At 39.0% G+C, this 25,646-nt stretch overlaps 1 protein-coding gene and 1 long non-coding RNA gene across 4 annotated transcripts in view; one reads left to right on the top strand and one right to left on the bottom strand.

Moving 5' to 3' along the window:
- LOC127446050 (protein disulfide-isomerase-like) overlaps nt 1–19,668 on the bottom strand; it is a 38,784-nt gene extending 19,116 nt beyond the window's left edge. Inside the window, exons 1-7 of one of the 2 annotated variants that reach the window (XM_051706671.1) lie at nt 19,328–19,668; nt 17,850–18,056; nt 16,421–16,554; nt 14,432–14,569; nt 6,159–6,263; nt 3,058–3,183; nt 2,695–2,895 (exon numbers count right to left, since the gene is read on the bottom strand). In XM_051706671.1, the coding sequence (XP_051562631.1) occupies nt 2,695–2,895; nt 3,058–3,183; nt 6,159–6,263; nt 14,432–14,569; nt 16,421–16,554; nt 17,850–18,056; nt 19,328–19,466 (1,050 nt within the window). In that variant the 5' untranslated portion in view covers nt 19,467–19,668. Of the gene's footprint in view, nt 1–2,694; nt 2,896–3,057; nt 3,184–6,158; nt 6,264–14,431; nt 14,570–16,420; nt 16,555–17,849; nt 18,057–18,193; nt 18,347–19,327 lie in introns of those variants that run through there. The other variant, XM_051706672.1, reaches the window with a different exon arrangement.
- A 2,548-nt stretch (nt 19,669–22,216) lies between these two features.
- Nucleotides 22,217–25,646, top strand: LOC127446062 (uncharacterized). 2 transcript variants are annotated; one of them, XR_007898125.1, is made up of 3 exons: nt 22,217–22,567; nt 22,836–23,052; nt 23,453–25,646. It is a non-coding gene; the product is annotated as an uncharacterized LOC127446062 (long non-coding RNA). The 2 variants fall into 2 exon arrangements; XR_007898126.1 differs by having other exon boundaries at nt 22,836–23,037.

Consider the following 25,646-nt stretch of genomic DNA (forward strand, 5'->3'; position numbering starts at 1 on the left):
AATGAAGATCTGCTGAAAGACTGAACGAGAGGTGGCATGTCGTTTGTTCAGTTCGGCATGCGAGTTATGCATGTTCAACAAGGAGAGAAAGGGGGGGCCTGGGTAATCAGCGTCTTTACTCGCTGGACTACCACCCCTGGAGATCACGAGTTTGAATCCCAGGGCGTGCTGAGTGGCTCCAGCCAGGTCTCCTAAGAAACCAAATTGGCCCGGTTGCTAGGGAGGGTAGAGTCACATGGTGAGTTGTGCATGGATGCCGCGGTGGATGGCATGAAGCCTCCACACGCGCTATGTCTCTGCGGTAATGCGCTCAAGCCACATGATAAGATGCACGGGTTGAAGGTCTCAGACACAGAGGCAACTGAGATTCATCCTCCACCACCTGGATTGAGGCGAGTCACTATGCCACCACGAGGACTTAAGAGCGCGTTGGGAATTGGGCATTCCAAATTGGGGAGAAATTAAAAAAAAAAAATAATAATAATTTTAAAACAAGGAGAAAGGGGTGAAATGCCAAGACAAGTTTATAGGTATGCACAAAATCCCCAAAACAACTAAAAGGGAACACCGTTAAAAGGACATGAATTACCACTGGAAATGTTGTGCTTTAGTGCACAGTGTAATATATTTAGGATTTTCTTTAACTTTGTGTCTTGGTAAAAGTTAAGCCCAGCATTTGAAGGCCCTTTACTGAAGCACTCGGTCACTTCATTTGTGAACTAACTGAATCTAGTGGTATACTCATTCACAAACAACATGAATGAATCAGTCGTCATGAACAAGGATCAACTGAACGAGAGGAGCTGCATGTCCTTCGGGCAGTTCCTCAGATCTCGTTCAACAAGAAAAGGGGACGGATGAATTATGAATAACAGTGAGTGATGACCACACATTACAATGACAACTAATGATATTACGAACGTTAATGAAACTATTTTGTTGGCTAATATTCTCCTTTTGTATAGCTTGATAAGTTGTGCTCAGCAGTTCACATTATGATAGATATGCTTTGTGAGGAAACACTTATGATGCCGAAGCACTCTGCAGTGCTGAAGTCTCTTAGTGGAATTGTAGATTTGCTAATTTTAATTAAGGATAATCAGACTTGTTCTGGTCGTGCTTTTGGTTCAAAAGATCAGTGTGTGAAGTTTCGATCTTCTACTGGTCAGGAGTCCTCGTCATCCAGATTCACAGTTCAGAGATCAAAGCTTGAACTTTATGCAGCGTCGCACAAAATTTCTTCGAGCTTGCGTTTCTGGTCTCCCGCGTTCGGATGCGTTTGAATAGAGCACAAAGTGTAATGTGACCGCCCCTTGAGGTATAAACCGAAGTTTAATGTGCAGCAGTTCTGTTTTGTAGAATTTTTGCTGTTGTTGGAAGGCCATTTTTGATTAGGGCACATGTTTAAACTAGAGCAGGGAATTGAAATGACAGCTTTGCAGATCCTTGGCATTTTAGCTGTCAGTTTGTCCAGACACTCAGGTGACAATTCACCCCATGCTTCCTGTAGCGCTTGCTATAGATGTGGCTGTCTTGATGGGCACTTCACACGCACCTTACAGTCTAGCTGATCCCACAAAAGCTCAAATGGGGTGAAGATCTATAACACTCTTTTCCAGTTATCTGTTGTCCAATGTCTGTTTCTTTGCCCACTCTAACCTTTTCTTTTAGTTTTTCTATTTCAAAAGTGGCTTTTTCTTTGCAATTCTTCCCATAAGGCCTGCACCAGAGTCTTCGCTTTACTGTTGTACATGAAACTGGTGTTGAGCAGGTAGAATTCAATGAAGCTGTCAGCCGAGGACATTGGAAGAGTGTAATTCTCGAACTAGAGACTCTGATATACTTCTCGTTTAGCTGTATCTGGGCCTTCCACATCTCTTTCCGTCCTTGTTAGACCCAGTTGTCCTTTGTCTTTGAAGATTGTAGTGTACACCTTTGTATGAAATCTTCAGTTTTTTGGCAATTTCAAGCATTGTATAGCCTTCATTCCTCAAAACAATGATTGGCTGAGTTTCTAGAGAAAGCAGTTTCTTTTCTTTTTTTTTGTGCCATTTTTTACCTAATATTGATTTTAAGACATGCCAGTCTATTGCATACTGTGGCAACTCAAAAACAAACAGACAATGTTAAGCTTCATTTTACGAACCAAATAGCTTTCAACTGTGTTTGATATAAATGGCAAGTGATTTTCTAGTACCAAATTAGCAATTTAGCATGATTACTCAAAGATAAGGTGTTTGAGTGATGGCTGCTAGAAATGGAGCCTGTCTAGATTTGATAAAAAAATAAATAAATAAATAAATAAATACTTTTCAAATAGTGATAGTGCCGTTTTTTACATCAGTAATGTCCTGACTATACTTTGTGATCAGTTGAATGCCACTTTAGTGAATTAAGTATTAATTTCCTTCTGAAACAGCAAAATCTGTACATTATTCCAAACTTTTGGCCACAAGTGTATGTCACAATTCAATACATCACAATATCATAACTGGAACACAATTTAAACTGTGTGAGTGTTACTTGGCATGTCCTAGAGAAAAAGTGAATTTACACTTTGTTTCAATTTCTCTGGTGAATACACAAATGAATAAAAGTAATACAATATCACCAGAAAAAGTATTGTGATGTATTAAGATTTTATCTGCACAGCTCTAGTTTAAACCTTAAATCTGAGCAATGCTCTGGGCTCACCTTAAGTTTCCCCTCTGTGAAGGCTGTGCAGAAGGCAATGATGTTCTCTGCTGTGATGTCAGAGGTATCTGGTTTGTATTTGGTCATCTCTTCCTCTAGGGTGATAAGACGGATTGCTGGGCACTCTTCCTTCTTCAAACCAAAAAACTCCAGGATTCGCTGGTTATCATCCACATCACTGTCGATAAAGATGAAGAGAATCTGTGGGGAAAGATAAAACAAGGTTTTTACTTGCAAAAATACAAATACATTGTCAAAATTACTAAAACAATACCCAAGGGTTCAAACAAGAATTTTGATCATGCAACTAAAACTCCAGGGTACAAACTTTTACATAATTCTTGAAACAAAAAAGGCACCAACCTTGCCTTTGAAGCCCTCTGATGCTTTTTTAAATTGGTCCATCTTGTCCTGGAAGTCTTTGGACGTTTTGGGCACAAACATTAGAATGTGGGACTTGATCTCGCCTCCAAAGATTTTGGGAGCAGTCTGCAGAAGAGAGTCATGGGATCCATCATTTCCCCCCATAACATCCTACCTTTAAATGAACTCAATTTCTTACTTCAGTAAAAGCACATCTGGGTCCTGTATATATTACAGTTTAAACAAATGTCTCTAATGTTGGTTAGTGATTTAACACCATGCCAGCTTCCATGGTGAAAAACAAGTTAATACATTAAAGGTGTAGAATTGTGTATTTTTAAAAAGTCAGATGGTTTTACATTGCAACTGTGCCTCAGATGCAAATCCATTGCAGTTGTGTTAAGACAGGTTTGATTAATCTTTCCTATCTATTGGTTGGGTTACCCTCAGCAGGTTTCTGTGAGACCCCATTTGTGGGTTCTTCTCAGGAGCATCAAGTGGATGCTACCTGCTGTGTTCCTCTCAGGAGGTCCTGTGGGATCTCCTGTATGTTTAGTTAGCACATTTGCCATCAGGTATAAATATCTGCCACAGACAGAACTTTGGGTTAAGATTCAGAAGAGCTACATGATCAACATCAATAAACTCTTTTCCCCACGAGCACTTGGTCTGGCTCACTCTTTATATATTAGAACTCAGATATCGGTGGCTCGCCAATGTATCAGGTCAACCAAATACAAGATCATCTGACAGAGTACAATGATAAAAAAAAATAAAAAAAAGGTTTTTAAAAATTTGTTCTTGATATAAACTCAAACTGATCAAGGGTTAATGTCTCTGTCAATATGTAACAACAGTCCAAAGTCTGGGCATATACAGCTCTGGAAAAAATTAAGAGACCACTGCAAAATTATCAGTTTACAGTTGAAGTCAGAAGTTTACATAAACCTTAGCCAAATACATTTAAACTAAACTTTTCACAATTCCTGACATTTAATCGTAGAAAACATTCCCTGTCTTAGGTCAGTTAGGATCACTACTTTAAGAATGTGAAATGTCAGAATAATAGTAGAGTATTACTTCAGCTTTTTCCTTAACACATTCCCAGTGGGTCAGATGTTTACATACACTTCGCTAGTATTTGGTGGCATTGCCTTTATATTGTTTAACTTGGGTCAAATGTTTTGGGTAGCCTTCCACAAGCTTCTCACAATAAGTTGCTAGAATTTTGGCCCATTCCTCCACATAGAACTGGTGTAACGGAGTCAGGTTTGTAGGCCTCCTTGCTCACACACGCTTTTTCAGTTCTGCCCACAAATTTTCTATCGGACTGAGGTCAGGGCTTTGAGCCACTCCAATATCTTGACTTTGTTGTCCTTAAGCCATTTTGCCACAAATTTGGAGGTATGCTTGGGGGTCATTGTCCATTTGGAAGACCCATTTGTGACCGAGCTTTAACTTCCTGGCTGATGTCTTGAGATGTTGCTCCAATATATCCGCATCATTTTCCTTCCTCATGATGCCATTTATTTTGTGAAGTGCACCAGTCCCTCCTGCAACAAAGCACCCCCACAACATGATGCTGCCACCCCCATGCTTTGCGGTTGGGACGATGTTCTTCGGCTTGCAAGCCTCACCATTTTTCCTCCAAACATAACGATGGTCATTATAGCCAAACAGTTCAATTTTTGTTTCATCTGACCAGAGGACATTTCTCCATAAAGTAAGATCTTCGTCCCCATGTGCACTTGCAAACTGTAGTCTGGCTTTTTATGGAGGTTTTGGAGCAGTGGCTTCTTCCTTGCTGAGCAGCCTTTCAGGTTATGTCGATATAGGACAAGTTTTACTGTGGATATCGATACTTGTCTACCCATTTCCAAGGTCCTTTGCTGTTGTTCTGGGATTGATTTGCACTTTTCGCACCAAACTAAGTTCATCTCTAGGAGACAGAATGAGTCTCCGTCCTGAGTGATATGATGGCTGATAGCTTTAATTCCAAAATAAAGATATTGTCATTTAGAGCATTTATTTGCAGAAAATAACAACTGGTCAAAATAAAAGATGCAGCGTTTTCAGACCTCAAATAATGCTAAGTTCATATTCATTTTTAAACACAATACTGTTTTAACTTGGGAAGAGTTCAGAAATCAATATTTGGTGGAATAACCCTGATTTTCAATCACAACTTTCATGTGTCTTGGCATGCTCTCTACCTGTCCTTCACATTGCTGTTGGGTGACATTATGCCACTCCTGGCACAAATATTCAAGCAGCTCGGCTTTGTTTGGTGGCTTGTGGCCATCCATCTTCCTCTTGATCACATTCCAGAGGTTTTCAATGGGGTTCAGGTGTGGAGATTGGGCTGGCCATGACAGGGTCTTGATCCAGTGGTACTCCATCCACATCTTGATTGACCTGGATGTGTGGGATGGAGCATTGTCCTGCTGGAAAAACCAATCCTCAAGAGTTGAGGAACATTGTAAGAGCAGAAGGAAGCAAGTTTTCTTCCAGGATAACCTTGTATGTGGCTTGATTCACACGTCCATCACAAAGACGAATTTGCCCTATTCCAGCCATGCTGAAGCACCCCCAGATCAACACAGATCCTGGTCATCTAAATGGTTAGACGGAGACCTGGAGAGGTCTTCAAGCCACAGTCTCTCATACCCACTGTGAAATTTGGTGGAGGATCAGTGATGATCTGGGGGCACTTCAGCAAGACCCTGTCATGGCCAGCCCAATCTCCACACCTGAACCCCATTGAAAACCTCTGGAATGTGATCAAGAGGAAGATGGATCAAGACATAATTTTTTTTTTTTTTTTTTTAATGAATATGAACTTGTTTTCTTTGCATTATTCGAAGTCTGAAAACACTGCATCTTTTTTGTTAATTTGACCAGTTGTAATTTTCTGCAAATAAATGCTCTAAAATGACAATATTTTTATGTGGAATTTGGGAGAAATGTTGTCCGTACTTTATAGAATAAAACAAAAATTTGCATTTTAATCAAACACATACCTATAAATAGTAAATTCAGAGAAACTGATAATTGTGCAGTGCTCTCTTAATTCTTTCCAGAGCTGTATGTCTAAAGGTTACCTGCTCAGTGAACTCAATGACCAAAGGAAGTTGGTTGGCCTTGATGAAGGTCAGGAGCTTGTCTTTGCTGATCTCCCCATTGAATGCATTACGACCCTCATCAAACTGAGGAGAGAGAGAGAAAGAGGGTGTAAGAGATAAAGTCATATATAACGTCAATACATTCCATTCCTCTGTATACACAATACAAACCTGGTGAGCAATATTCATTGTAACTGAGTGTTGAGAACTGTGCATCACTCAACACAAATGTGACTGCAACAGTTGCTGGCAACAGTTCAGTGGATATTCTAAATTAATTCTATGCAGTGGGCATTAATAGACAGACATACATAAAGAGAGCAGCTGCATTCTGAAATGAGGCAGTAAGGACACTGAGTTTCACAGGAACTACATCAATAACACTTAAGGGGTAAATGGTCAATGAGATGTTTTGCCTATTATTGTTAATGCATAAAATACCCATTCTGCTGTGAGAATCAACAGAAAGCAGCTGTTTCTGTACAGAAGCAAGACTTGCATGTTAAATAATCCTAGTTGTGCATCCTTCATGTTCCAAACAATAATAAATGTATTATTATTATAATAATAAAATAATTTCTAAAAGCATTTAACTACATTATTGAAAACTACACATTACTACATGGTTGTGAAAACATTTTGGGCCGAATTGAAAAATTAAATATTGCAATTTACTGTTCCTTAATTATAAAATTACTCCTATTGTGAAATAAGATTATGGGTATACCACCCACCTGCAATTTAGTCTTTATGTATGAATGTAGTTTCATATGGATTGTGTGAAAATTTCCTAATCTACCTCAGGAGCACAATGTCCTGGTCCTATTTGCATGTGCATCTTTTCCCTTAATGCAGAACGGCTGAAAACAAGCTATAGGCAAAAAGCTGGGATCTTGAGCCTCTATATATTATTTAACAATTTTATTGATAACAAAAATAACAAAAAAATGGAATCAATTATTCACATCAAATTCAATTTTTTTTTTTACCAATCATGACTCCGGCTAGGACCCAACTTTTTAAATAACTGTCCCCAATGTCCAGTCATTCCATCACCCAGGATACAGAGTCTGGAGCTAAATGAAAGTTCAGTGTTCAACACCTCACTCAAAGTTCTGAACCCTCAACCAAAATTCTTGGACCTTTACACATCCCCAAAATACATGTATTGTGTCCCTGTCTTCTGATTGGCACTGCCAGCAGGTGGGTGTGTCTTTAAGACCCAACCTATACAATCTAGAGGGGGTCCAGTAGAACTGATGCAAAATCTTAAATTGCATCAGACGGACCATTGCATCTCTAGATGCAGACTTGATGCTTTTTATGATCCTGGCCCACACTCCCTCAAATACCAGATTTAAATCCTTCTCCCATAATCTTGAGAGAATATGAAGCTCCATCCCCCAGACTCTGAATCAACAGGGAGTAATACACTGATGCTTCATGACCTTTCCCAAAAGCAGTAATCACCATTTCAAAAGTATCTGCCGCTTTAGGGGGTGTACACTACTAGTACAGAGCAAGTGGTGCAGCTGTAAATACCTAAAGAACTCGGATCTAGGAATCTAAAAGTGTTGAACCAAATTATCAAAAAAATCTCAGTACTCCACTCTCATATAGGTCACCGAGTGTAGTAACCCCCCTCCCAATCCACTCTGACCAACAGAAAGGGGACTTATGTGTAATTTAGGGTTCAGCCATATGCTAAGGCAACACTTAAATGTCCGAATTAAACCCTCTGGGCACTTTCGTCCAAACCAGGCGCAGATGCGAGATAACGGGGTGTGACTTAACTTCTCTGGTTAGTTTGATAGAAAGGCTTTGCAATGGCAAAATCCTGTTCAATACAGAACCAGGGAGGGGCTCTCTCAGGTGGGAGCGACCAATGGGCCAAATGTCTGAGACCGAAAGCACAAAAAAATCTTGGGTTGGCCTAGCCCACCTTTGTCAATCGGCCTATGTAACTTATTGAAATGTAACCTGGGACACTTAACATTCCAAATAAAGGACTTCGCTATGCTATCAAATTGCTTGAAATAAGAGAGGGGGGACATCTACAGGGAGAGACTGCAGCAGGTAGTTAAATTTTGGAATGCAGTTCATTTTAATAACATTAACCTTCCCAATCATCGATAAATGTAATGAAGCCCACATCAGTCGAAAACCTTTTTATTAAAGGCTCAAAATTAACTGAATAAAATCACATACATTTGCTGGGAATAAAATACCCAAATACTTGAAAAATGCCCTGTTTGGGCCACTTGAAGGTGCCTGGCTGAAAAGCCGTTACTGGGCAGTACGCAGTCAGAGCTAAAGCTTCGGATTTAGACCAATTAACTCTGTATCCCGAAAATATAGAAAAGGAATTGATCATTCTGTGGAGGCAAGGCACAGATCTAGTAGGGTCGGATACGAATATTAAAATATCATCTGCGTAAAGCAGAAGCTTATGCGCCACACCTCCCGCCATCACCCCTGGAAAATCATCCTCCTTTCTTATCGCGGTTGCTAATGGTTCCAGGGCAAGACAGAACAATAATGGGGAAAGAGGGCAACCCTGCCGGGTGCCCCTATCCAGACTAAAATAACCTGAAATTAATCCATTTGTTTGTACCGCCGCTACAGGGTGTCTATAAAGTAACAATCCATCCAATAAAAGTATTCACAAACCCGTATATTTCCAAAACCTTAAAAAGATAATCCTATTCTACCATATCAAATGCCTTTTCGGCGTCAAGTGAGATGGAAGCAACCGGAGTCTGATCATTCGCCACTGACCACATGATATTGATTAGACGCCTGATGTTATCAGAGGAGCTGCGGCCCGGAATAAACCCCACCTGATCTATATGTATGAGAGATGTCATAACTTAATTGGTTAGCCAGAATTTTTGCCAAAATGTTTTACATCTAGCTGGATCAGGGCAAACTGGACGGTAACTCTTACACTCACTTGGATATTTGTCCTTTTAAAGAATCAGACTGATTCGGGCTTGTGTCATGGTTGGGGAAGCTTTCCATTCTTTAACGATTCCGTATAGACTTCTAACAAAAGTGGAGCCAATTCTGTAGCATAAGATATAGAAAAAACAGCGGCAAAGCTGTCTGGCCTGGGAGCCTTGCCTGTAAGGCGTTAATTACCTCGTCAAGCTCCTCCAAGGTTATCTCAGAATCAAGATAATTTTTTTTTTTGCTCAGTCATCAATTTAGGGAGTTCTAATAGTTCCACAAAGTTTCTAATATCTTCATCAGTAGACAAAGATGTGGAACTATAAAGATCAATATAGAACTCTTTAAAAGCATTATTAATATCAATGGCTGAGGTAAATATTTCACCACCAGCAGATTACACTGAGGGAATGGTAGAAAGACTCTCTGCTTTATATCTCTAGCCAAAAGCTTCCCTGCTTTGTCCCCCGACTCAAAGTATGACTGCCTTGCCCTGAATAACCAAAACTCCACTTTCCGCGACAAAATAGTATTATATTTCAGTCGGGTCAATTCTCTGAGGCCATCAGACGACATTCAGCGCTTCAGCACTTTTAATATTCTCTTCCAACTCCACGAGTTCTCGTGCTTTGGATTTTTTGATGAATGAGGCATACTGTATGATCCGACCCCTAAGAACAGCCTTAAGTGCCTCCCAAGCCACGTCCACAGAGGATACTGAGGACCAGTTGGTCTACATATAAACATTGATTTCAGTCTTTAACATTTGTTGGAAATCAGGATTTTGCAAAAGGGATACATTAAAGCACCAACTATAAGATTTTTTTCTCTGTATGTGGCAACACCTCAACTCACCAGGGCGTGATCTGAGACTAAAATGTTTCCAATTGAGCAATCAACAACAGATGAAATGAGGGATTTAGATATTTCAACAAAAAAAAAAAAAAAAAATCTGTTCTAGAATAAATCTTATGGACTGATGAAAAAAAAAAAATGTATAGTCCCTACCAGATGGGTTCAAAAGTCACCAAATATCTACAAAACCAAGATTTTTTACATATCCTGTGAAGCTTCAATGTTGCTCAAGGGGGCTTCACTATGATCAAGGACTGAGTCCATCAAAAGATGAAAGTCTCCTCCCAATATTATATCATGAGGGGTGCCAGCGGCTTGCAACATCCCTTCAAGATCTATATATAAAAAAAGCTCTGATCATCAGCGTTAGGTGCGTAAATATTAGCCAAAATCAACCTTTGCCCCTGAATGTCTGCTAAAACAATGACTCTTCCTATTTTATCTTTAATCTGTTAGAGAAATTTGAAATGCAGACGTTTACTTAATGTAATGACGCCCCTACTCTTACTCGAGCCAGCACTAAAGAAAACATGTCTACCCCATAACTTCCCAAATTTTTTTAAATCCATAGTGTCCATTCTCAATCAGGCCAGGAACTTCAGTGTAAAAATGATCTTGTCTCAAAGCGAAAGTTTCTTGGAGTGTCATGCCACAAAACAAACTCCAGCCGCTAGGCGGAGCCAATGCAAAAAGAAACAAAAAAATGGCGCCCAGCTTCCTTAGACAGTCAAGACACTGAACAGCAAGTCAGTCCACTCACTTAAGAAACGCTCAATGGTTTACTCACCCATAGTTTATATGAAGGCCAGTGCCTTTTTGGGGCATAAAAATACTTTGCTGCCATCCTTGGTATCTATTCTCAGTTTGGCCAGAAACATCAGTGTAAAAGTGATCTTCCGTTTATGTAAGAGTTTCTTACATTCCTTGAATCGCGTTTCTCTCGTCGAATTCGCAAAATCTGGGAACAAGAAAATATTACGATTCTTCCAAGAAAGCTTTCCTTTGCTCCTCACCTAACACAAGATCTTTATCGGATGATCTCAGAAATTTGGCCAGAATTGATCAGGGCCTGTCTCCCTCAACAGATCTCCAAGCCGGGACTCTATGAGCTCGCTCGATTTCCAGCTTATGGTCCGTTATGTCGAGCAGATTCGGAAAGAGCTCGTCCAGGATTTTCACCATATCTCTGCCCTCTTCATGCTCAGGAATTCCAACAATCCATATATTTGTTCCTTCGGTTCCTATTTTCAAGATCTTCCAGTTTTTCCAAAATGTATTCCAAGTCTATTTTGGATGCGGGCGGATTAGCGGATAATTCCCTTTCCGATCACTCCAGATAATCGATCCGTTTCTCAACATCTGCCACTCTTGTGACTAACTCAGAGAATTTGGTTTCCATTGGTGTAATCGATCGACGTATTACAGTGAGATCCTCCAAGTCAGCAACAACCTTCGTCAGCATCACCAAGATGTTGGACAGCTCACGCTGAATTTCTTCTCCCAACGTGCTTCCCGAGTCCCCGGCTCATAGGCCCGTCAGAGGCCTCAGCTTGAACACGTAAGTGTCTTTTAATGTCTCCAGAGTCCGAGGATTTTAGCTTCTTTGCCATGTTTACCTCAAAGAGCAAATATGTAACTGGGTGTATCGAATCTCACCGGTTATAACATGAAAATAATTTTTTTAAAAATCTAGCAAAGTGGGTAGAGCTAGGTCGCTCACACACCTGCTTCTCGCATGCCATCCCGTGACCTCCCCCGAGCCTCTATATATATTATTATAAGAGGTTGCCAAATAGTGTATATGCAAGTAAAATCACTAAAGTGAGTCTTAACTCTCGCAAACAGTGTGTGGAGTCTTAATGCCACCACACCTCGCCCAAACTATCAATTTATTTTCAAGGATGGGCCATAATAAACCTCTGATTAATCAGCTTGACCAATGTGCAATGAATCACTGACACTTATAATCAAAGAGCATCATTACCCAATGCAATCAAAAGGTCAAGGGGAGAAACTGTCTGTCAGCTGGAACCAGCAGGAATCAGAACCAAAATCTTCGGAGCAAAGACCAATAATAGCAATGGCAGCATTGCCAGATGAGACTTTTTTTCGGTGCGGCTGCATCATGTCACCGTGGCTGCACCGATAACTTGAAAAATGAGGGACTATTTAGCCAGAGACGGAGCACTGGTATTAAAATTAATGGGAGAAATTGGATGTAGAATAGGAAGTCCTGCCTCACAGGAAAAAGAACCAATCACCTTTCAGATACAGTCAGTCAACTCGAAAACTTGCATGCGCATTAGCGGGACCAGCCTGAAAAATATTGCTCAGCGTGATCTGATCAAGCACAATTTATGACACCATTGTTGTGAGATTTAAAATATGTTTGTTGTACAATGTTCCTCATCGTAGTGCAAAACTCTCTGCATTGCAGAGAGACTGATGAGAACATTTTGATTTTAACATAGATATAGCCTAGTACATCTGCTGACCTAAGGTCCAGGGCTGGGCAATATGGCTACAAAAATTCTCTTTTTTCAGCCTATTGACGATATTTGATATACATCTTAATCTAAAATGGCTCAAATGTTTTTTTTGTTTTTATCGGAGAAACCATTATTTCATCCAAACAGCCATTAGTGGGCCCTATGATTTGTACGATGCAGAAAGCACAGATGTAATCGTGGAATTCAGTCATAAAGACGGAATTAACTATAAAACGTGCAAGGTCACTTAATTTGACATTTTGAATAAAATGAATGTAATAATGCTCAAAGTCGTAACATGTCCTAATGTGAGTCTGATAACACTGTATTCAGCACAAACTGGGCTACAATAATGTGAACAACATGTACATACATGTTTGTATTTTTGAGAAAAAGTTTGTGTGGTTTTTGAAAAAACAAAAAGTCACTGAAATAAGGCCATATAACACATACTAAACATTTGTTCAAAGACTTTTGAGAACTGGATCTTGTAGCCTAGAGTTCTTGTTACAAAAATGATGTGAAAACCATCCCGATCACTCATTCATATAAAACAATAGTCATTTAACTTTTGTAAGACACTTTTAGTGTTAGAAAGGCCATATGCGAGGCGGCGTGGATGATCATGAATATTGATGTGATTCACACCTGAGGAGACAAAGACCCCTCCCCTGAGAGAAAATTAATGTGAGGAGACTTGATGATTGAATGTATTGTTTGTAGTTTAAGTTCAAAGTAGTAATCTGACTATACATTTTCTTTACATAAAGACTTTACTTAAAAACTTTAGAACTACACTACCATTTAAAAGTTTTAGATCATTACTGCAGTCTTCAGTGTCACATGGTCCTTCAGAAATCATTCTAATATGGGCATATTTACGGCACATTTTACACATTTACACCCGAATAGATATTTGCAAGCACAAGCTTCGTTGATGATAATGAGGCAGAATAAACACTAGTTAAAATATAAACATTCATATTATTTTTGTATCATTCATATCATACAATTTAAATACCTGCTTTAGCCAAAACAACATTTTAAATGTAACTAAAACTTGTCTATTAGGGCATATTTCAAATTTCAATACTCTGAATCCTGGCTGGCAAGTCTGGAAACAGTCCAACTAGTAAAATATGTCCATGTTTATATAAAATAGCATGTCAACTAATATGCAAGTAAAACTAAATGACTTACTCATCCGAAATTGTATCCTTGGCTGGATCAAGTCGCTCTTCAAAATGCAAACGTTCTTCATCGGATTCCCGCTCTTCTGAGGAAAATGTGAACTCATCACCACTATCCAGGAGCTTCCTCACCTGTGTAGCTTCACTTCCAAACACGCAGAAAAGTGAATGAACTTGATGCTTTAAGGCATTGTTGGGGACGTTTACCATTTGCATTGATTGCCTCAGCACATTATCGTATGAATAGCGCGCTCTGCAGGTGGGTGTGATCACATTAGGGATAATTAGCTGAGCCAGGAGAAACTGTACATCGCTTTGTTTCATACAGATTACATAGCAGGAGAATATTTGTTTTAAATTTGAATTGTTTTATTTAAAAGTAGACATTTTAAGCTTTTTTAGACATAGGTTTGATGTTTGTCTGATAAGTATTCGCAGAGTTTGTTCATTTTTGTGACGTATTTCAGAAAGATGTTCGCGGAGACAGACGGCTGAAAGCGCACCCTGTTTATTTTCTTTATTTTACAAAAAGCACAAGGTTTTGTTATTGAGAGTGTACACAAATAAAAGTAGACCCTTTATAGTCTCTAATGATGTCTTAGACTTATCTGTATGCCCAAAAATGACGGAGTATTTTAAGTTGTTTCCACTGTTATGAGGAGAAATCCAGCAGGATGCGCCGGCGCGTCCGTCGACCCCAGAGAGTTAAGCAAACAAAGCCTGCAAATATGTTCAGTCAGAGAAGAGAAACAGTGGGCAACAAACCTACCTTCTTAAACAACACAACACCATCCTTAGCAACTTCAAACTTTGAAAAGACTGCATCACCAGAGGTGATGGCAAAGGGGATGTCGTCCACAGCCTCTGCGGCTTTAAAGAAGGCCTGTGCGCCTTCTGATTCAACATCCTACAGGGGACAATAGAAAAAAGTACAGGTGCATCTCAATAAATTAGAATGTCATGGAAAAGTTCATTTATTTCAGTAATTCAGCTCAAATTGTGAAACTCGTGTATTAAATAAATTCAATGCACACAGACTGAAGTAGTTTAAGTCTTTGGTTCTTTTAATTGTGATGATTTTGGCTCACATTTAACAAAAACCCACCAATTCACTATCTCAAAAAATTAGAATATAGTGACATGCCAATCAGCTCAAAACACCTGCAAAGGTTTCCTCAGCCTTCAAAATGGTCTCTCAGTTTGGTTCACTAGGCTACACAATCATGGGGAAGACTGCTGATCTGACAGTTGTCCAGAAGACAATCATTGACACCCTTCACAAGGAGGGTAATCCACAAACATTCATTGCCAAAGAAGTTGGCTGTTCACAGAGTGCTGTATCCAAGCATGTTAACAGAAACTTGAGTGGAAGGAAAAAGTGTGGAAGAAAAAGATGCACAACCAACCGAGAGAACCGCAGCCTTATGATTGTCAAGCAAAATCGATTCAAGAATTTGGGTGAACTTCACAAGGAATGGACTGAGGCTGGGGTCAAGGCATCAAGAGCCACCACACACAGACATGTCAAGGAATTTGGCTACAGTTGTCGTATTCCTCTTGTTAAGCCACTCCTGAACCACAGACAACGTCAGAGGCGTCTTACCTGGGCTAAGGAGAAGAACTGGACTGTTGCCCAGTGTTCCAAAGTCCTCTTTTCAGATGAGAGCAAGTTTTGTATTTCATTTGGAAACCAAGGTCCTAGAGTCTGGAGGAAGGGTGGAGAAGCTCATAGCCCAAGTTGCTTGAAGTCCAGTGTTAAGTTTCCACAGTCTGTGATGATTTGGGGTGCAATGTCATCTGCTGGTGTTGGTCCATTGTGTTTTTTGAAAACCAAAGTCACTGCACCCGTTTACCAAGAAATTTTGGAGCACTTCATGCTTCCTTCTGCTGACCAGCTTTTTAAAGATGCTGATTTCATTTTCCAGCAGGATCTGGCACCTGCCCACACTGCCAAAAGCACCAAAAGTTGGTTAAATGACCATGGTGTTGGTGTGCTTGACTGGCCAGCAAACTCACCAGACCTGAACCCCATAGAGAATCTATGGGGTATTGTCAAGAGGAAAATGAGAAACAAGAGACCAAAAAATGCAGATGAGCTGAAGGCCACTGTCAAAGAAACCTGGGCTTCCATACCACCTCAGCAGTGCCACAAACTGATCACCTCCATGCCACACCGAATTGAGGCAGTAATTAAAGCAAAAGGAGCCCCTACCAAGTATTGAGTACATATACAGTAAATGAACATACTTTCCTGAAGGCCAACAATTCACTAAAAATGTTTTTTTTTTATTGGTCTTATGATGTATTCTAATTTTTTGAGATAGTGAATTGGTGGGTTTGTTAAATGTGAGCCAAAATCACCACAATTAAAAGAACCAAAGACTTAAACTACTTCAGTCTGTGTGCATTGAATTTATTTAATACACGAGTTTCACAATTTGAGTTGAATTACTGAAATAAATGAACTTTTCCACGACATTCTAATTTATTGAGATGCACCTGTATATTTACATTGGACAGAAATTCAGACTCAGGTACCAAATTTACAAAACATCTTTTATCGGTTTCACTCATAAAAAGGGAGTTTGACTGATTATTCGAAAGCTGCGACTGATATTCAACCACACAAATTTTAAAAAACTGTTGTAAAATTAACAAAAAATCCATTGATTGTAAGAACCAAAACAAATGCTAAAAATAAATGTTGGAAAACAATGGAAATTGAAAGCTGAATTTAAAACACAAAAACAAAAATTACCTTAAAGAAGCCAACAACAGCAACCTCATTATCTGCTATAAGAGACTCTGCCTGTGTGACATCACTTAAAGTAGTGGCTGCAGGACCAGTTCGCTTTTTTAGCCAGTTGACGAAGTCATCGGCCTGTCGACCAGCTGCAGACACGAGAAAGAGCACGTCATATTGAGACAATAGAACTTTGTGTCACCAAGCAAACACTTGGAGCTCACAGAGCAAAAATTTAAATTAACATAGCTGCCTTGTGTGAATGAAGGCAATGCCTTTATTTAAAAGGCAAGTGCTTTAGGAGAGATCCAAACCACACAGCTGAGAGGTAAGGCTATGCAAGAAACTTAAAATCAGACAAAAGATCAGTTTGACTGAAATGTTGCCAATAAATGGGAATAATATAACAGTGTGCAGATCCATTTTTTTAATTAGCAATGTAAAAATAAAATGCTAAATCAATTAACTGCTAAGAAATGAATAATATATATAATTTAAACAGATCAATCTAACACAAGACCTACTGCAATGTATCCCTATCCAATTATGATTTTAAGGCAGAGCTAACATTGTGTTTAAGTTGAATGACAGTCTCAAGACTAGTCTCGATTATGCTTTAAACCAGTGGAAGGACACTTCACAGCAGGAACTACTGAAGCAAGTTTACGTCAGTAATTACACTATGATTCAGCATTTAAGCTTTGAGCGAGTCTGAGGTCTTATTTACCAGTTACAGAAGCCTTCATACAGCCCTTCCATCAAGGCCCAACAGATACAGGCAGATTAAATCAAGAATAAACAAGATTTCTGGAATGCTCTTCTCCCAGTGTAAAAACTACTTCTGCAATTATATAAGAAATCAGAAAAATGGAAGTGATGCATTTTCTTGATGGGACAATTCGAGTGCTGGAACTCAGCATTTGTCAAATCTGTTACAGTCTTACTACTGCAGACCAGACTCAGTCCTGGAGAGCCACCCACAGCTAACCAGACAATAGGCAACGTGAGGAACTGCATGCTGAGGGTCAGGGGGAGGGGCCTTACAAGCAGGGCTTCCACGTACAGAATGACATACACATCTTCAGGAGTTAGCACTCACATTGATGGCATGCAAGCAACTGTCTCGTCTATGCTGATTTATGCTCTACAGTATAGGAGAATGTAAATGCAGCTCAATTACATTGTGGCAGTTGTAACCAAAACAAACCAGTAAGAAGTGTACACGTAACAGTTTGTCCCCTCACTGACTTTCTTCGCTCTAGTTTTAAAAACCTAATAATAGATTTTGTTTAAAAATTCCTTTATTTAGGGTTCTGGAATGCCCAGATACAACTGCTGCATAGAAAACTGTTCCAGAAGTATAATAAAAGCAGATAAAAATCTAGTAGATAAAATACAAAGGGGACTGTAGAAATTAGTAGGAATAGTATTGCGGACATCTCACCAGAGTACTCCTTGGGGTTCTCCTTTTCTCCTCCCTTGAAGAACTTGATGGTGGGATACCCTCGAACACCAAACTCCTGAGCAAGCTCAGACTCCTCTGTGGCATCTACTTTAGCTAGTTTGATATCTGAGCCTTCTGCTTTCAGCATACCAGCTGCTTTGGCATATTCTGGGGCCAGGGCCTTGCAGTGCCCACACCATGGTGCATCTGCAACAAGCAAAAAGTAATTGTTTAATTAGTGCAAAGAGGCATTAACTTTAATGAAAGGACTGGGAGTCATTTTGTGTGTAGAGATTTAGCATGAAGCATTTATTTACCCCACAACCACATTAAATATCATTTACCTGCGTGAAAGATGGGCTGGTGATCGGCATGACCAAGCAGCATGTTTTTTTTTATGACTGGGTGTTCAGATACAGTGAAACAGCTTGAACCAAATATGTAGCTCAAAGATATTACCTCAAGTTCCTCAATTTATCGTGACTAATTATGTGCCATGTTGTAAGTCCAAAGTTACTGGCATGGCACCATTTAAAAAAATCAATTTAATACATTTTAATCCAATGCTCCTAACAAAAATAATGCAGGAACGCATTACTTATGCACTCATTTTATTGTTCAAAAATGTTTATGTTTTAATATCCTTCAGATGTAGTGCAACAAATTCTTGTTCTTCCGAAGTACACGTCAACCTAGCTCTGGGGTACGTAGAAGTCACGCCTTTCTTGTCGTTTATCACGCCTCTTATGACGAAACACTCGTGGACGTCTGTGATTGGGTAACTTTAGCCTCCATCACGTACCTACATAAGCATATACTTGAGAGCGGCCAATGAATTTAAACCGGGACAACCTCGGTTAAAAGCCCAAGAGCTCTACCATACACAAGCTTGATGAATAGCATTCAGTTTAGAAACTCATTCTTGCTTGACCATGACAACATATCAAATCTCAGCCGAAAAACAAACCGCCAGGAAATCGAAAAATTTGCTTAAGTGCAAATGTTCAAGATAAACAAGATACATTCAGAGCTTAAGTTCAGCGATTATAACCCTGGACATGGACTTTATACCACAAACTTATAATGGGTCCTTATTTTTGTACAGAGTTTCTTTGCACTTGAAATCACTATATCGTTAAGACGGGGGCCTTTAGAGTCAGCGGCTTTGAAATTTCGCTCAAACCGTTACACTGCACCGGTTTTCTCAAATGTGTTCTTGTGTGTTCCTTGAGATTGATATTACGAAACATCGTGATATGGGTAATACACATCCATGTTACTACAGTAGAGTTGAAGCCATGAACTCATAAGACCTATTTTCCAAGCACTGTGGTAACAAATTTAGATAATTAAGAATACAAAATAAAAGCGCCTGAGATGATGGATAGTTTCGGTTTGCATTCTCTATGTGCACAATTATCACATTAATCACATATGTATGCATGGCAACGAGTCAAACAAAGCTGTGGACTACTTACAAAACTCCACGAGGATGTTGGGGTAAGTTTTGAGTGCCTCCTCGAAGTTACTTTTCTTAAGTACGAGCACGTCCTCCTCCTCGGGGATGTTAGCCACGCTCACAGCTGCCAGCGCGCATACAATCAACAACTTCAGCATCTCTGATCACCTTCAGGCGTGCAAACAAACGTCAGACCGTAATGGAAAACGGGGAAACTGTTAGCGTGGTGGATTTTCTTTCAACGACAACAGTCTGAAGCCGCTTGAATTTTGTGTCTACCGCTAATAACGTGGCAATGTGCGCAGGAAATAGAGAGGACAGCGCTGCTGCGCATGCGCATTTATGAGACCGAACGCTGTTCGTGTTGAATTGTGAGTGGACCGCGCGTCTCCTAGCACCTGGAAGTGAATCGGCTTCTTCTTCTTCTGTGGATTTTCTGGCGGGTTGCAAACCAACTAAAAGGGTGCATACTGCCACCTACTGTGCTGAAGTGTGACGAAGATGTAAATAAGAAGATTTCCTATATTCCATGTTTCAGACCATTGTTTCTCAAGAATTTTATTATCGCTTTTATTATTCTGCCAGTTTCTAATCTGATATTTAAGATATGTATAAAGTGAATTCTTGGCATCCTGAAGCTTGTAATTCTCTTATAAGTTCTATTCTTTCCTGTTCATGCTTGGTACACTTAGCCTGTGTCTCGTTTGGAAGGATGCGTTCTCCGGATGTCGCATTTGTCGGCCGCATACGTCATCGAGGCTGTCTCGTTTCATTTTTTGTTTATTATTATTTATTTATTTTTTAATTTTTTTGTGGAATGCAAAAAAGGTTAACAACTGTATAAATTTAAGTGCATATACATAAAAGTCATTGACAATAGATAAAAAATAAGAAAAAGAAAGACTAAAAAAAAAAAAAATGTTTTTTAAACGAGACAGCCTCGATGATGTATGCGGCCGACAAATGCGAACTCCGGAGGACGCAGCCTTCCGAACGAGACAGACTTAATTAAAACATGTTCCACGGTTTCCATTACCTGATATTTTTCACATAGACCTGTGCTGTGTTAGCCCTTGATGTGAAGTGTTGCATTAAGTTTAGTATGACCCATTCTTAATCTTGTGAATATAATATAATCCTCTCTATTTAAGTTATGATTGATTGTACTTTGTCTTACATTACTTACTGTATTTTATGGAAATGTCTGCCATTCTGACATGTATCCCAATACTTCTGCCATTTATTATAGCAAGCTTCTTGAATCAAATGCTTTCCTTCTGCCCTTAAATTGATTGTTAAGTTTCGTTTCCTTGTACCCCCACATGTGCTGGCACCCACATCAAGTGTACCAAATTTCCAATTTGCCTTAATCTATATGAAATAACCAATATTTCTGTCAAGATATTACTTAGACATGATTGAAATGCTTGAAGGCTTAAGAGTGATGCCATTGAATCCTAGCAGATTACAACCTTATCTGGCAACACTTCCTCAACCCAACCAAGTGCCATCTGAATAGCGACTAACACTGCAGTGTACACTGTTGTCCCATCCGTTAACCTCCTTAAGTTTCCAATTTTAAATTCTGGGACATAAAATGCTGCACCTGTTCGTCCTGAATCAGGGTTTTTTGAACCATCAGTGTACACAGGCAAAAATGCACAATGAGCAGTACTAATATGTTCTAATGTTAAAGATTTTATATCACTTCCACTCTCTCCTTTTTGGATTCTGTCATGTAATTTAAAGTCAATTTTAGGTACACTGAATAACCAAGGAGATATTGTAACAGTAGAAAAATTCTAGAATCTAATGTAATTTCTTCTGCCCATTCCTTAGCTTTCCATGCGAATCCTGATCTGCTTGAATATTTTGTTTCCCAACTTCCTTCTGTAACTTTCCTTGCCAGATGTTCCCTATTGTGACAAGTGAATCAGCTCGTTCTGAATGCGCCTTTTCAAGTCCTACTATAGTATACGGTGAAGGACTGGCTCGTGAATATTACATACCTAATGTGACGTTCCGCCAGTAGTATTGATTTGCTGTAAAGTAGACGTCACTATGTAGGCGTTAATCGGCTGGCGGATTAACTGGGGTCATGAATATTAATTTAGCTGCGTAATGAAGCAGACAACGCTCCGGGAAGCAACGCGAGCGTGTCCTAATTAATATTCAAGAAGAATAAAGAGTAATATATTAATGAGCAATGCCACAGTAATAGGATTCGTAATTTCAGAATTTATTTGCAGTGCATGTTTGAGACCGGTTTGTTCAGTACAGTAAATAATGTGAGAACAATGCGCAGGCTTTGTTTCGGAGCACTTATTTCAATAAATATAATCAATATTTACTTTCAAATACATAGTATTTAAAGCTCTGTTGGGAGGCGTATACAGTCAAGCGTGTAAATAAACCCAACAGCAGTCTGAAGATTTGCATGCTGTTGATTGAAGCAAACAGAAGAAGACGAAACAGAAAACGGCCAACTATCACCTTCACCACAACCCTTCTGTGGTTATACCGTATGAATCGAACAGTAGGCTATGTCAGCTATATAACGCTTAACAAATTACGCCACAAAAATATAAAACAAATATATCACACTCCATATGTCTCAAACTGGAAATTTTTTAAAGAATTTGAAGAAGACTTATAGAAGTCCAGAATACTACAATAACATAACTTGCATTCAAACTCATGCATTGTTATTTTTATATCCCAATACATATATAATTTACTAAATACCATAATAATAGCATATAGCCTACATCATACAGCCTAAACCAAACGAGTAAAAAGAAAAGACAGTAAACTGTTTTGACAAATTTAAAAGCAAAGAGTTAAGAGTTTAGTCACAAGTTAGAAAATGATTGCTATAGAGAATGTGAAGATGACGTCACGCTGCGTTGAATTCTGGGTAACTGTTTAGTGTAGACGCCATATTAGGAGAATCGAGCTTCTTTTCTGCTAGTACGTGTACGGCGGTGTTTTGATTTTCTTTTTGATAATATTACCATGGTAGGTCATTCCTGCTGCATTAAAAACTGCAATAGCAAGTCACATGATCGTTCAGGAAATAAACTGAACAATGGGATACGTTTTTTCCTTTTTCCGACGTGTAAACCACGTGAAGGAATGCATGTTGAGGAGGTAAAGAGAAGACGTCGCATGGCGTGGATAGAGGCAGCAAGACGAAAAGATATCAGTTATAGCAACATCTCTGCTTCAATAAGAGTGTGTTCTCGGCATTTTCAATCAGGTGAATCCCGTGTTGTGTAACTTTGACCTTAATTGTACAATATATTTCTTCAAAAACGTGTTATGACGGCATGTGAAGTGTAAACAGGTTTGTGTGTGAGTGTAGTAATGGGTGAAATCTAAAAAAAAAACAAAAAAAAAAAAACAGGCAAATGTAAAACCACAACATATGTTCATTTCATTTAGTTCTTCTGCCAGCATGAGATGCTGTTTTTTTATATAAAGATTCCCATCAGCTTGTATAACCTATGAAATTGCTGTATTTACAGGACAACAGCATTTTAAATGCTTGACACCCATCCTGACTGGTCACTGTCTTTGCTTTTGGGCCACAATGAAGTGAAACCGACAGACAAAAACAGGTTTTCACGTCAGTTAAGGAGACATGAGAGGTCTGGGGTCAGGACAGGAGAGAAAGTGGAGGACAGGGTTCGAAGTGAAGCAGCGGCGGCAGCACAAGAAGAGGAAGAGGTACAACAGGAAGAGGTTATTTTATTGCTTATCAAATAACATGACAATAACTGACATTAAAACACAGTATATGAATATGACTTTTTTATTTTATATTCATCAGACTAAATGTAGTAACTCAAAACCCAACTTTGCTCATTTTACAACAGCCTTTGAAGTTTATTTAGAATCTATAAAGTTTTTAAATAAAAAAGCCAAAGAACTGTGCCTGTTTTTTTGTGCCTCTGTTTCTGAATTTAACATATGTTTGTGATGCCCTTTAATTTTAATTAATTTTAGTTATTGCTGTTTCAAATTGTACTTGCAAAATGTGAAAATTGTGAAATGTCTTGAGAACTTGCTGAATTTTTTAATTTTGAAAGTTCAATAAAAATAAAAAAAAACATGGTATAACACTTTGCTGACACGTTAACAGGTATACAACAAGGAAACGGAGGAGGTGAGACAACAGGACGTGGAGGAGAGGGCACGGCAGGACGCGGAGGAGAAGGCACGACAGGAAGATGACATGACACAAAATCCTCATGACCACATTGTAGAGGAATGTAAGCTCTGCCAGTCCAGGCATGATGAAATAAACCATCTACTAGAGGAAAACAGGCATCTGAAGCATGAACTTGATAAATGCAAAATCACAGACAATTTTTAAGGATGATAAAGTAAAATATTACACTGGACTTCCAAGCTATACCATTTTTCAGGTTTTGTTGTGCCATATAATGCCATTTCTGCCTCTGGAAAGAAGAAATTTGACACCTTTTCAGATGATCCTTCATGCGTCTGAGATTGGATCTGCCAATCCAGCACATCACCCATCTATTCAGTGTGCACCGAGCAACTGTTAGTGCTGCATTTAAGAAAACGTGAATGTTTTGTACTCACGCTTGTCTCCACTAGTGCATTGGCCAGACAGAGTTTGCGAGTCAGTATGCCGCACCAGTTTGTGGAGACATTTGGAAATCGTGTTGCTGCCATTGTGGACTGCTTTGATGTTTTTATAGAAAGACCATCAAATCTTCAGGAGCCGGTTGCATTAGCTGTGCGTAAGTTACAGCTTAGCCTAGTTGTGGCGCAAATGGGCACTAAGTCACCATTTACGCACTTCTAAATATTTGAGCGTTGCACCATTCAATTTAGGTAGGACAACCTTATGTATAAACTAAATATTTACGGAAGCCTCTGAGTAACAGATTGAGTAAAAAGCAGACTGATATTTTATGACATCAATGAGCTCATGTTTTGTGTGACATGCATCAATCATTTCGACATACATTATGATGTTGACATTTACACTTGTTTACATTTAGGAGAGAGAGAAAAAACGTACTTTTAAGCGGCTCTTCAACATGAAACCAATCTAACGGTTTTCAGGATGCGTCGCCCGGTGTCAAGTTTCAACACATTCAAAAAATATATATATATATATATATATATATATATATATATATATATATAAAGGATATTAAAATGAATAAATGTCTGTTTTTTCCAGCCTGTTGTATTAGTATTTGTAATCCCTTATTTTAGATACATTTCCTATATATTGTTATTTACATAGTGCAAATATACTATTTATCAAATCTACTTTTATTACATATCGTATTTTAATGGGGATATAATTTATTACAGCTGACAGTTAAGTGAGCAAACGAGGTGTGAACATCAACTGTAACAAGATCAAATTGAAGTTCGTGGCTTTTTAACACTTCTGTGTACAAATTTGAAGGCTGTTTATTGGATCAATACAGGTAAACGTCATATTATGCGACTACGCATTGCTTTACGGAGAGCTTACAACCTACTAGTTAAGCCCTAAGAGCAGGTGGTGCAACCAAATTAAGCACTGACTCAGTTACAAACTAACTAGTAGTTACTAAGCCCTTAGTGTGAACTTTACGTCCCAACTTACGTGAGAACTTATGCACAGCTGGTGCAACCCTACCCAGGCAAGGGCACAAACATTTTCAAACTACAAATAGTCACACACTGAAATACCTCATATGCATTACCCCACAAGGAGTCATTTCTCCCATCTCCAAAGGGTGGGGTGGGCGCATTAGTGACAAACAAATAACCGAGAAATGTGGTTTTCTAGACAAACTACTACCAGGTGACACAGTATTAGTGGATCGAGGGTTTGACATAAAAGAGAGTGTGGGATTGATGTGTGCTGAAGTAAAAATACCAGCATTTACAAAGGGGCAACATCAGTTGGAAGCAAAGGATGTGGAGGACACGAGACGCATCGCACACCTCAGAATCCATGTGGAGATTTATCGGTATTGTACGCAACAAATATAAAATCCTGTCTTCAACTGTTCCTATCAGTATGATTCTGCCATTTGAGGGTGAGAATGTGACATTTTTAGACAAAATTATTAGTTTGCTGTGCTCTGGTGAACATGTGTCCAAGTGTTGTACAATGATTACGTAAAGTACACTGCAGCCTTTTGAATTTGCCTGCTTTACATTGATCAGTTTTTACAATAAGTGTTTTTAATGAAAAGATTTCTTTAATGCTTGTCTAAAATGTTTTTACATGCCTTGCTTCTATTGTTTGTGAAACAACTTTTTATCTATGAATTGAACATAATAAAGATTTGAAATGA

Source organism: Myxocyprinus asiaticus, chromosome 9 (genome assembly GCF_019703515.2).
Source record: "Myxocyprinus asiaticus isolate MX2 ecotype Aquarium Trade chromosome 9, UBuf_Myxa_2, whole genome shotgun sequence".
NCBI classification, from domain to species: Eukaryota; Metazoa; Chordata; class Actinopteri; order Cypriniformes; family Catostomidae; genus Myxocyprinus; species Myxocyprinus asiaticus.